The 13500-nt window shown below is 52.1% G+C and overlaps 1 protein-coding gene across 1 annotated transcript in view; it reads left to right on the plus strand.

Moving 5' to 3' along the window:
• The window catches only part of RHBDF2 (rhomboid 5 homolog 2), a 79370-nt gene that overhangs the window by 46460 nt on the left and 19410 nt on the right, over nucleotides 1–13500 (plus strand). The window contains exons 2-3 of the mRNA XM_039501309.1: nucleotides 7823–7978; nucleotides 8721–8848. Coding sequence (XP_039357243.1) covers nucleotides 7847–7978; nucleotides 8721–8848 — 260 coding nt within the window. The 5' untranslated portion in view covers nucleotides 7823–7846. The remainder of the gene's footprint in view (nucleotides 1–7822; nucleotides 7979–8720; nucleotides 8849–13500) is intronic.

Genomic DNA, 13500 nt, shown 5'->3' on the forward strand with positions numbered 1-13500 from the left:
AGTGCACAGTTCCTGTGGGGCAGTTCCGGACAGGAAGTGAAGAATGCCATTAATGACTGGGAGTGCAGGAGGGTAGCACGTTCTTTGGAATTTGGCCAGGGGGCTGGGTTTGCATCCTTGCACTTGCAGAAAGTGTTTTGGACTCTTCCATAACCACAGGCACTCAGGACCGAGCGCGAAGTAGAGGCCCTAATGAGATCAGTGTCTTAGATGTCCTGACAAACGGAATGCCAGCTGCTGGATTGCTAGCGAGTGGGTGCTGCCTGGGGGCTCCTGATTTAGCCCTGCTTACGCTGTGAGTGCAGAGCAGAGTCCCGCTGGAGCCTGTTGATGCTTTAAGCAATGTAGACATTTCTCTAGGTGCAGAAGGGGCTCCTCCCATTTCAGACTGAATGGGTTGCCAATGGGCACCCCTGTTGGCATCCGGGCACCAAGCAGCCCTGTTGTCTAGGAAGCAAACTGAGGTGCTCGCAGAGGGCTAGTGAGCAGAAAGGGCAGGGGGTGGGGGCTAGAGAAGTGTGGGTAGAGTAACTTCCCAGGCAGGCAGGCTCAGCAGGGGAAGCTGGGCCCATTGGCATTGCACCAGGAACAGAGTAGTGCAGACGAGCACTGAGTAACTCTAGATCCATTGAATGTGCCCCAACAAGAACCAGGCTAGCCATTGATTGGGCTGGTTCATAGCGGATTTTGCAGCAGCCTCCCTGGGTTAGTCTTTCTAATCAGGAGTCAAAAAATCCCGTGCGCGTCTATTTTCGTGATACAGAACAGTGCTGCTGTAGCACTACTGGGCGTCTCCAGGCACCTTACAGGCACTAATAAATTCAGCAGCATCACAGCTCTATCAGGTGGATATTTATCCCTGTTTTACAATTGGGGAAACTGAGGCACAGAGTGAGGACGTGACTTGTGAAAGGTCAAAGGGCATCAGAGAACCAGTGTCGCCTGATTCCCATTCTCATGTCCCAACCTGTTGTCTCTTCTTCCACCGGAGTCCGTTTGCATGGCTCAATGACCTTCCTCATTCCAGTATAGGCTGTACTTGGGGCGGGGGGGGGTTGTTGTGCGAAAGCCGTTATGGAGCTAGAAGGTGGCCTAGTTTCTAGAGGGTGTGTTGCGTTGTCTCACACAAGGTGGCAGCAGAGTCGGTAGCATGGTAGCAAACAGGACAGCTCAGCATCTCTAAGAGCAGCACTGCCCAGGGCTCCTCCGTTCCTGGCTGTTTGGCGGATGTGGCGAGGGAGTCACTGAGTAGCTTTGGTGGTGGAGGCTACGCTAATTGGGCCAAGCGTTACCTCCTCCTCCTCCTCGAGTCCTGAGCTCAAGTGTGCACGTGGGACTCAAACGTGGCTCAGAGCGGTGAAGGTTTGCATCTCTTCCAGGTGCTGCATAATTTCCTAATAGGATCCATGCAATTACTTTTCTCTACTAAAATATCTGCAGTGCTGTTCTCTTTGCCAGGCTTTTAGTTTTAGAAACGCAATAGAGATGTTTCAGCTTGAAGTATTAGTCGCCCCCGTTAAGCCTCTCTGCTCCCCGCATGAAATGCCTGCCAAGCTTTTTGGTTTTGCATGGCCTGAGCCACATTTCAGGGTGGCACGCTGAACGCTCAGAGCTCCAGGGTTTCTCCTTCTCACGTGCTTCTGGTGTCCATCCTTGATGCTGTTGCTGAACAGCAGGAGATGGATGGAAATAATGTTTTGCAAAATATTTCCCACTCTGAATAGAAGACCCAGCTTGGGACTGCGTTTTACGTGAAATGAGGTGTCAGGCCCTGGTGCCTTTACCTCTCTTGGGGTGGGATTCTGCAGTTCTCCCACTCTTACACTGGGCCTGGGGCTACAGTACCCTGCTGTGTATCAACTGTTCTTAGCCAGCCGATCTGGCTGGGTTTAGCTCCTGCGGTTCTTCCCTCCTGAGAGTCTGTGATCAACCGTGTACACAGTGATCAAAGAGCTTAAACAACCGCATTGTTTTAACAGTAGGAACAACGCATGTAGAGAGAGAGAGGGTTTTAAGAGCCTTATGTGACTCTGTCTGTCTGACCTAATGCCCCAGCACCCGGTGGTGGTGACCTGGGCAGGGCTAGCTTCTTTAGACACCCTCAGCATGTCCGTGTGCTGTCTGGTTCCCCTGAACAGTCAACTCTCCCCTCTCAAGAGGGTTCTTGTTCCTACCAGCTGGAGTCCTTTTGATCTCCTCCTTTGCTCTGGACCTTTTCCTGTCCTGGTTTGAATCAGGTTTGTAGGTTGGCTGGAGAGGAGGCAAAAATCTCCGAAGCTGAGAATCCTGGCATTTTCCCTTAACTCTCATGACTGCAGAGGGGTCATTTGCCTTATAGACTTCAAGGTCAGAAGGGACCATCATGATGATCTAGTCTGACCTCCGGCACATTGCAAGCCACAGAACCTCACCCATCCACTCCTGAGACCGTCTTTCCCTTCCAGTTGTTCCCCGCCCCCCATCCCCTGTCTCCAATCATTAGCCTGGTGTAGTCACACAGAAAACCTCTCAGTATCCCAGTGAACATACAATATTCATGCATTATTATAGAGTAGCTCCAAATCTGTCATGGCTAGTTCATAGCTCGAACCTTCCTGGAAAACAGCTGGTTTTAGCCCTTGTGGTTGCAGAGAAGCTTGAGAGCATGACTCTTAAAGGCTCAAAACTCACAAGATTGACTAAAACATCTCACCGTTTTGAAGTCAGTAATTTTGGGGCTGTTGTTTATGGTGGCTTTTGGCTGGGGGAAGTGACTCGTTAGGTTTGAACTCCTGGGGTTGGCTGTGCTGCAATAGACCCCACCCACCACTCTCATCATAACGTTGGCACCCAGCGTGGCAGAGGATAGGGGCGGGGGAGGGAAGGAATTTGTGAGGATCTAGGACTTCCAGCCTGTTTCCAAAGCAAGCTTGACCTGTGTGGCTTGTGGCGTGGGGGAGAGCTAATGGGAGCTAGGGTTAGATTTGCATCCCTGGAGGTGAACGGCATGCATTGCTAATTGAACTGATGTGCAAAAAATGTACATTGCAGCCTGCCAGTGGAAAGAATGTTAACGGCTCCCCTGCCAGGTGGAATATGCAAAACATGAAGCAAGTAATACATCCGCCCCATTGCAGGAAGGATGGAGGATGGTGAGGTGTCAACAGCTGGGCTGAAGAAAGGGAGGTGCCCACGTTACTAACCATAGACACTGAGGGCTGGATCCTGCAAGGCACTGAACATGCAGGCAAAGCAGTGACTGTCCTTGGGGGTGCATGGAGCCAAAGGGCTCTTCAACATAGTAAGGTCGAGCTGTGCTGTGAGTCAGCTTGCAGTGAATACTAGGAAATGATGGTTCTCTCCCCCATGCCAAACTCCATGCTGAGGTCCAGTCGCTCTCCCCAGCCCCGGTAAATCCACGACCACTCCTGGGCTCAAACTCCCATCATGTCTGGTGTGGAGCAGAGGGATCCTTGACCTCAGATTCCTTTTCCTGTACTGCACCAAGGAGCAGGAGGGCCAGTATCCCAGGATTTAAACAGCCTACCGAGGCTGGGGTTGGTTTTGCTTATGTGCCTTCAGGCAGCGCAGCTTAAAAAGTCCAGCTCTTAAGCTTTGATAGCTTTGTGCCTCTGCTGCAAAACACCCCTTTTATAAGAGATTGGTGCTTGGATACAGGCACGCAAAGCAGCTCTGATGCCCTCGTGAGCTAGAGTAAGCAGGACACGGGGAGTTCAGTGCCCCTTGCTGTACCTGGCTGCAGGGAGTGCGGTTTCCTCACAGCTCCCCCTCTCCCTTGGCTGTTGTGCAGCTCTCCCCTCCGGTTTGTTTTCTTTAGCTGCTAGACGCCTGCTGCATTTGACACTACCTGCAGTTCTGTGTAGTCATCCCCTTGTTAACTTCATGAGTTGTTCCTTTGGAGCTGAAATGTGGGGGCGAGATTTTCGATCTTGGTGGGTTTAGTTTGCATGTCGTACTGGTACAAGAAGGGCGTTGAAGTGGGAGGCAGGCTGTGTGAAGGGTAAGGCGTTTCACAGGATCACGGAAATGTGGGCCTGGAAGGGACCTCAAAGTCCTCAAGTCTGCATTGAGGCAGGACCAGGTAAACCTAGAGCATCCCTGACGGGTTTGTCCTGCCTGTTCCTAAAAACCTCCAGTGAGGGGGATTCCACAACCTCCCTTGGAAGCCCATTCCAGAGCTTAACTTCCCTTAGAGTTAGATAGTAGGAAAAAACTTTCTAAACCTAAGTCTCCCTTGCTACTTATCCTACCTTCGATGGACATGGAGAACAATCGATCCCCATTCTCTTTATACCAGCCCTTAACAAATCTGAAAACGTATCAGGTCCCCGCTCAGTCTTCTCAAAACTAAACCATGCTCAGTTCTGCTAAGGCAGTGGGTCCCAAACTTTTTTTTACTGGTGACCCCTTTCACATTGCAAGCCTCTGAGTGCGACCCCTCCTTAAATATTAAAAAAGTTTTTAATTTATAACACCATTATAAATGGTGGAGGCAAAGCAGGGCTTAGGGTGGAGGTTGACAGCTCGTGACCCCCTATGTAATGACCTCGTGACCCCCTGAGGAGTCCCGCCCCTCAATTTGAAAACCCCTGTGCTAAGGCCAGATCTATACTATAGACCTATATCCGTCTAACTACATCCCCCCTGAGCAATGTAGTTACACCGCTGACCTTAACCCCCCCGTGTAGACAGCACTCTGTCCATAGGGGAGCGTCTCCTGCCCACAGAGCTCCCGCCTCTGTGCCAGTGTAGCGCGGCACGTGAAGACAAGCCCTGACTAATGGAAGCCATTTCTGGTGGTCCTGTGCTGGCTGGTAGCTGTTACTGGGCACTTTCATCATTAGTCTTTAAAGCGCCTTCACAAAAGAGGGTAAAAATCAGCCCTATTTCAGAGAGGGGGAAGCAGAGGCACGCTGGGGAAGCGACTTGCCCGAGGCCGGGTACTTGGCAGAGATGGTAACAGAACCCTCCTGTGATCCCCAGGCAGTGCCTTTTCCTTTGGCCCATGCTGCCCGTTCTCCTTCAAATCCTAATTTGTGCAAACCAATGTGCCGAAGACTTTGATCAGAGGGTCTTAATTTTTAAAACTCCTACAGTAACTGGGCTAATGTACTTCAAAGGCACCCAATCAGCTGAGCGTCCCTGCATTTGTAGCTCTGAGCGTGGGGTTTGCACGAGGTCAGGATGGGGATAACGCACAATGGATCTGTTGGCTTTTAATTTGGTCTCTTGTCCCACCTTCCAGCTCCAACGCTATTTTCTCTTCTCACCCCTCGCCCTCCCTCTGGCTCCCAAATCCCCGTGCTAGAACCTTGTCCATAAACACACAAGCTAAACTCCACCCTGCTGACACCCACCCAGGATGCTGCCAGGCAGGAACAGAGCAGGCTTAGAACCTCCCAATTCACTACACGGTCCCCACTAGCACCACTCTAGCTGTAAAGAGAGAGAGCAAGTGGATTTTTAACCCTTGCCATTCCTGCTTCAGCTCACGCTGGGCTTAGCCTGCCTGACCTAAATAGTTATGTAAGGAGGCGAGGAGACCACTTAAAAGCTGTACTGCAAATCCGGCTGACCCACTGCCCCCAGCTTTCACCGCTAGTCCCTTCAGGGCATGTTTCCTTGCTTGGACTGAAGGGCTGAGGAAAGTCCCTTGTTACGAGAGCTTACAGCCGGCCTGGCTGGGAGCGCTCTCATGCACCTGTGGCAGTGGGCTCACCACAGCTCTCCGACCTGGCTGCTATTGTTAACTATGCGTGGGTAAGTCTGTAAGGCTGGGATTATGAGTCTCTTGTGTTTACATCAAGGGAGCCTAGGGCTAAATGGGTGCTAGGGTAACCCTTGCATCCATCACACTTGCCCAAGTATCCCCATCGAGTGGCACTGCACCAGTACACACTGGGAGCAGTGGAGAATCCATCCCATAGACTAGAAGATTTTGCTCTAAAGCATAGAATCCAAATACAGAAGAACTCAGTAAGGTACGGCTGTTCTAGTGATCCATTGCTCACAAATTGGTGCAACAACTCAGACGGCGCTGGCACAATCTCCTGGGGTAATTCACTGCCCTCGTGATCAGCTGGGACAGAGGGCTTCCATTTCTTTGGGCTCAGAAAAGGGCTAATGGGGACGATGTCACTTTTCTGGCCTGTTGTACCAGGATCAGAGAGGGGAGTTCTGAAGCAGTGTCAGCTGGATGCTGAGTGTGCTCCCGCACGTCATCCCTGTGTTCGTAGCGAATGGGCTGCCCGGTACGATGCTGTCTACTCGGCCACCACTCCAGTGTAGCATCCACACCTGGGCTCTCCTCCTTGGGATTTCCTGAAGATGCTCTCCTGGCTGCCTTTGCTGTAGGGTTAGAGAGTCCTGTTCCATGAGCGTCTCCACACTTAGCAGGCGTGGAACAGGATTAAATGCTAAATGGCAGTGGAAGCGATGGCTGGCTAAATCCTGCAGTGGTGTAGAGGTTTCTCTCCTGCCCACCCTTCCTTCCTCCCTCTGTTTTCCCCCTCCCCATACAGTTTGAGAAGGGCAGGTGAGTGACCTTGACAAGCCAGTTTGCTGAGGCTTCTGTTGAGCTGGGAAGAACTTCTACTGTGTGCCACACACACATCATGCACCCAGTGCTGGGCTGGGTGGTTTTAGCTAGACTGGGGCAGGAGAGACCATAAAGCATCATGTTCTTTCACACTAGGTTGCTCCAGATAGAACCGTGGTGTAACCACTCTCGCGCGCTTATGCTGACTGATTAGTCCACAGGCCTTTAAATACCTTACAAAGAGATGGCCAAGACTTCTGATTATCCACTCCCTTTCCCTGGCTCATTCTCTACAGGACACTTTCTGGTGGGAATCTTGCTTTCAGTGTCTGGAGAGTCCCACTGCTTCCATGGGGAGATGATTCCAGAATGGAAATAGGTCTCATGGTCTGAAAATGTTCCTACTATTCAGCTTTAGTTTCCTTTCTTGGTTTCGTCTCCTTCCACTGAGTTCAGAGCAACTGCCTAACCTGGGGGTCGTAGTTCTGGACCCACGCCAGGTTAGTTCTTTGAAAACTGGAAGTCTGCTTTGAGTGGGCGTGATTTCCGGAGGCTTTCCTGCTGCTGTGGTCGAGCTGCATGTACTGTAATCTGTGCGTAGCGGCCAGTTCCCATTGCCAGGCATGTCTCTAACTCCACAAGCACCTTGGGCCGGATGCAAACCTCTTCAAAGCCTTTGTCTTTGCTATGTTGAACTGCCCCGTCCAACCCTCCTGGGCAGCATCACAAGTCAAAGCACTTGATAGGACTAGTGGTGGGAGGTTTGCTGCATGGTTACGATAAAGAACGGCTTAGAGCAGGGGAGTAGCAGGTGGGAATCTTGGTTTTTGTTCCTATCTCTGCCACTGAATTACTGCGTTGGGCAAGTCCGCTTGCTTTTCCCCGTCGGTTACATGGGGATAATGGTGCACGAGTCAGAGTGTTGTGATCTTTGGGTAGCACTTGAGGACCCTTGCATGGAAGTCACTGTAGAAGTGTGCAATGTTGATCTCTAGCAGCATATGGCTGAGGAGCAGGGGCTCCCACTGGCTCTCTGGGAAGTGGTTAAAGGAAAGGATTCTGCATGTCTCTCCTTGCAACAAGCACTTAAAGAACTGACGTGCCTCCAGGGTCTCTGCGGTGCACAGAGCCATTAGCGGTTATCTGCGATAAATCCATGAAATGGCCGTTACCTCGCCTTCCCCGTAGAGAGGAGGCTGATCAACCTCCTCCCCTGCGCAATCAGCAGTGCGGGCCAAGAAATCTAGGGTCTAATGTCTTTTCCCCCCTCTCCTCCCCCTTTAGCCTGAGTAACTCCTCCTGTTTGAGATGTCGTCCAGCGATAAGAATGGGGGCAGCCGGTCGAGCACCAGCAGCAGCCGCCTGCAGAGCAGGAAGCCCCCTGACCTCTCCATCACCATTCCACCAGTGGAGCTACAGGAGGAAAGCAACCCAAAAGTGGTAAGAGGGGGATCCCCGATGTCCCAATGCCGGTTAGTTCCCAGTGACCCGGGAGGGTGCACTGGGGGAGCAGGGGGTTTCTTTGTAGCAGTGGTAAGGTACTAGGGAATGCTGCTCCTCTGGGAGCATGGTCGAGCCCCGTTCCCCAGCCCAGCACCATCTCCTGTCCCATTCTGCTGCTTGATTAGAACCCATGCAGCTCTGAGCCCTGAATGCTGCCATTTTCCAGGCTGCTGCTCAGGATGATGATGTGCATTGATGGCCCATCTCCAAGGGGTTAGTTGTTTTCCCCCATTAGCTGCCCGTTATGAAATGGCTTTACGGGGCTCCCTCCCTGCAGCATTGCTCGTCATCCCTTCAGCCAAGGGTTGGGCGCAGGAGCTGTCCGAGGGGCCCAGGGTGCACCAAAGGGTAGGCAGATGGGGTGCGGGGGGGACTCAGTTTTGCAATTGGAGTTCTTGAAGCTGCTCTTGCTTCCCCATGCCGGCAGCACATCTGAACATGGGACCCCTCTGTCAAGCTCTTAAATTAAATTAAGGTCAAACATAGGGCGAGCCCTGCGAGAACCCAAGCATGTACGTAGGGGGTTGAGCCCTGGCGAGAGGTAGGTCAGTCTCTTGGCTGACAGGTTCTGTTTCCCCCCTGCCTCCCTTAACAGTGGGTTGTGGGGGGATCCCAGCTAGACACAGAAATGTGTTCCCCTCCCCCAGCTCTGCTCCTAATGGCTTGGCTCCCCTTCCAGCCTCTGAAAAACCCAGTGTATCAAAAGAGCGTGAGCCTACAGGAGCCCAGAGGGAAAAGGGATGAGAACACGCTGGAGAGACGTCCCGGCTTCCACAGACAGACCTCCCTGTCCCAGAGCATCCGCAAGTAAGGAGCATGCGGCACTGGGCGTTACGGCACCGCGTGTCGGACGCTGCAGCACCTGGTGCTAGGCTGGGGGGAGGGGAGTTGAACAGATTTGGCTCCCTGCTTTTCTGGTCTCTGCCCTGGCTGCAGACGACGCGCTGCGGGACCAGGCGTGAAGGTCGAAGCTGCGTGTGTTAGAATCAGGAAGCTGAAATAAGTTAACCAGGTCCCATGTTGGGTTTTCATCTGTTGGTGTGTTGCCCGGCTGTTCGCTGTTCCAGGAACAATGCCAGTCTCCTCAGTTAGAATTCGAACTCGTGCTTTTCACAGATCAGCGCCAAGAAGCAAGAGGCTGTTTCTCTGTGGTATTTACGTGGGGCTTTCACGGACGCATTCGCTTGTGCTTCTGTTTCAGCACCAAGCTAACAAGCCTGGTCCCAGTGTGGTGCAGGTACCAGCGATGTTCCCAAGAGGGCTGAATTTCTGGCATCTCCTGCTATTGCAGGCTGGGCCCCTCCAGAGCAGAGGCTGCCAACTGAGCTCAACTCTGGCAGGCTTCTGTGGGTGAAGGGGCTGGGCTGGGATCAAAGAACTCATTTCACTTGTAGTGTGAACGGTTTGAACATTGCCTGCGCCTTGTGTGGTGTTAGATCCTGAATGCCATGTCCACGCTGCCATTGGGGGTGTGATTGCAGCACTGGGAGGCACATTGGTGCGAGCAGTCATCTAACTAGCATGGCTAAAAGTAACTGTGAAGATGTGGGGCTGCAGGCTCCAGGCAGGCTAGAAAAGCCCCCCAGACATACTAGCTTTGCTAACCAAGTTCAGGGTCTGTACCGCTGCATCTTCACTGCTATTTTTAGCGTTCTAACAATTAAAGCTAGCGCGGGTGCGCCTGCCTGAGGTTATGTCTGCATACAAATCACAGTCAACGCACACGGCTGCTGCAGTTTGCATGTTGCTGAGGCATGCGTGTCCTTGGCTGCTTGTGCCTGGTGCTCACCAGGAGTGCGTGTGTCCATGTAAAGGCTGGTGCCAGCGCGCCATGCACCATCGTCCAGCTCAGTGCCTTTTGGGCCACTTTTGCAATGTTTTGTGGGATAGTAAGGATTCACCCAGAGATCTCTGGGGAGCCAGGGGTCAAGTTCCCAGCATGCAACTCTCTGCGTCCCGTAAGACCATCCATTTCCCATCATTTTTGTGCCTTTTCTAACAAAATCCCACAATCTACTCCATGCTTTTCAGGCTCTGGCAGAAGCCTGGAAGCCACAGAGTTCTGCGCTGTTCTTGTGAATGTGGCAAATACAGGATGTACAACTCCTCTGATTTTTGCAGACCTTCAGGAAGTACCCCAACAACCAGGGACATGAGGCTGTCTCAGAGGACAGTTGGCTGGTGGATGTAGCGAGAAACAATTCAGGGTTGCTTGCCGTGTTCGTGAAACGAGCACTGAGTGTTGGGATCACATCGTAATGCAGGTTTGGAGCGATGAGTGGTGGTGGCAGAACCTTGGGAGGTGAGAAGCCATCTTCCTGGATCCGTGTGCAGAGCTCGTTCCAGCCCCACAGCGCAGGGACCCCAGAATGAGAGCTGCATTGACAGTGGAGAAACCAGCAGCAATCACCCTCTGGAAGTTTGCAATGGGAAATTCCCAGTGGGGACCACTCATGCAATGAAGCGTATCCTGTTATGCAGGAGTGAGACTCTTGGCAACGTGCAGGGGCTGCTAGCAGAGGGATTTGCAGTAATGGGGTTCCTGAGCTGCAGTGGGGTGATGGACAGCACTCGTATCCCTATTTTGGCACCAGCCCACCTTGCTACAGAGTACGGCAACAGAAATGGCTACTTTTCCAGGATGATGCAAACACTGGTCGATCACCAGGGACGCTTCACCAATATCCGTGTGGGTTGGTCAGGGAAGGTGCCTGATGCTCACCTCTTTAAGAACACAGGACTTTCCCAAAAGCTGCAGGCAGGGGTATTCTTTCCTAACTGGCGGGTGTTGAAATGTCAGTAGTGATGCTGCGCGACACAGTCTAGTCTTTTTGCTCCCATGGCTTGTGAAGCTGTACACCAAGGGCTTGCTGTCTGAGAAGACCCACGATGTCCTGATGCATTTCCTGCTCCTTGTCCTTCTGGGACTACTCCCATGCCTTTTTCCTGTCCTCTTTCTCCATGCCATTGGTCATGTTGGCTCTCCAGCCTCCTTTGTTCATGGGCGGATGCAGCATTGACTTGTAGGATCTCACAGAACATGTCCTCTTCTTTCTTCTCCACAAGGCCAGGCATTCTACGTGTGTGGATGGGTCACCCCTCAATGCCACCAGGTCAAAATAGACCGATGTATCATTACATTTACAGTCACAACAGAAAGGGAAGAACCAAAATCAAAACACCCTCCCCTTATTCCCATAAATCCTTTTAATGAGAAATGCCTAGTGATGGTTGTGCTGTGGTGCACCTCAGCTCAGCACCGCCCCAGCCACGGTGAGTATGGCCTGCAGAGGCGAGGAGTTGGATTTTCTGTTTCATGAAGCTACAGAATTTCAGCCCCTCTTCAGCATGGGTCTGAGTACAGAGCAAGGGTAGTAAATATTGGCACTGGCTTTCACAGGCAGTGGTGGGTTTTGTCTGATATTTCACTTGGAAGGGGCACAACAGACCAGAGAGCCCAGCTGCTGTTGGTGTCCCAAAGCTGCCTGAGCCCATATGCCTCTGGCCTGCTTCAGTGGTGCTAGCTGAACGCCTCCCAGACTGGCCTGGGAAAGTGTCCTTCTGCGGCCATGCCTAGAAACGTTCGGGAGAGGACTGCCTCCCTGACCATTTCATCGCGATCTCTCCAGAGGATACGAGGGACATCCCTATGTTCATAAACAAACTGCTCCTATCCTCCCCTCCCGCTTAACCCAGCAGAAGAATGAAAAGCAGCTGCCTGCTTTTCCCTGTTGTTGTACTGCCACCTCTTCTCATGCAACGAAAAGTCGATAACTTGGGTGTGGGCCGGGCACCAGCTTTAAATTTAAACGTAGTAAGGAAACATGCATGTGCACGCTTCCCCAAGCTCCTTTCCCCTTCACCTGCAGGCTCATCCATGTTCACATGGACTGGCTAGTCTCCAGCAAAGTATTCAACAGGTCCTGGCTAGCAGCATGGCTGGAGTCCCCTGCTGTGTGTTCCTGCCCCCCCATGACAGGGATCTCCATCTCAGGCTCCTCGGAGGCATTGGCAGTGATCTGGGAGGTGCTGGTGGGATCTCTGGTGAGCAAGGCAGGCAATTTATTGTAAAAGCATCAGATCTCCGGTGCAGCACCAGCTTGACCGTTACCCTCCCAGCCTTGTGGTATCGCTGGCGAAGTTTCTTCACTTTCTCACAGTCCTGCTGCTGATCCCTGTCTGCATCAGAACTCTTCGCCTGCATCCCCCGTGCAATCTGCTTGTAGATGTCGACGTTTCCGTGGCTGGTCCAAAGTTCTACCTGCACAGCTTCTTCTCCCCACAGACCCGGGAGATCCTGTCTACTCGAGGCAGTAGCTCGTGTGCGTGGAGTTGGAATGGTCATCTGGACAGCTGCACACTGATGAAGTGAGACTTTTCTGTAATATTTTTATGAAGCCCGTGTGTGCCTCAGTTTCCCCTATATGCTGTGGTGTTACCTGGTGAGGGGAAAAGGACTGTTTGCTCTCAGGGCAGGCTCAGAGACGTGGGTATTAATGTTACGTGCCTGGCTGAGCTTGAAATGTGCCATTTAAAAAAAAAAAGACTGTCTGAGACCGACCTCTCATGAATGGAGGATACAAGAAGGATGGCAAATCCAATCACCCAGGGCACTGATACCTAGCCACCAAGGACCCAGCAGGAGGCAGATTTCCCCACCTCTCTTCAGGGAAGCTGAGCAACGTTCTCTAGCTGGAGAACAAAGGACTGGAGAGGGGTGAGGTGAGGGGGTAAGAGCTGCCTGCTGGAAGGAGTCAGGGCTCCATCTGGAAACTGACCCAGAAGATGTCAGACCAGAGCCTGAACAGTGGCGTTCACCCAGCTTGGCCAGGCTCTGCGCTAACCAGAGCGGCCTATGCTTTAACCTTCCTTTCTCTGGGCTACTCTAAGGACTTCACTGTGCTGCAGTTGACTAATAAACTCAACTGTTTTTTGATCCTCCTGTGTGTGTGTGTGTGTGTGTGTCTCTCACTGGAAATGCTTGGGGAGGTGCATTAAAATCTGCAGAGTGGACAAGTCTCTAGCTCTACGCCATTCGGGGGTGGGGGAGGACGGTGGTTTCACTGCATTGTCGTAATGGGGCACTTACATGAATCGGAGACAAATTTGAGTGTAGACATGGGCATAAAGAGGTCACTGCAAAGCGATTTATGTCAACCTAATTCTATATTGTAGACCAGGCTGCAGGTGCAGTCACACACCCCAGATGCAGTGTGGACAATATCTGAAGTTGCTTATAGCTCTGGAGGTGGTAATGATGGTGTCTGAGGGTACGTCTTGACTACCCGCCGTATCGGCGGGTAGCAGTTGATTTCTCGGGGATTGATGCCCTGAGATGTGGATGGGGTAAAAGATTCAGAAATGGTCTATTTTAGATACTATTTTGCACTCCAATTCTGTATTTAAATGACTTGCCGCATTCTCTGTCATGTGGACGTAGTGCCTTTGCACAGTGGCCT

The sequence above is a fragment of the Mauremys reevesii genome, linkage group 15, assembly GCF_016161935.1.
Source record: "Mauremys reevesii isolate NIE-2019 linkage group 15, ASM1616193v1, whole genome shotgun sequence".
Lineage (NCBI taxonomy): Eukaryota > Metazoa > Chordata > Testudines > Geoemydidae > Mauremys > Mauremys reevesii.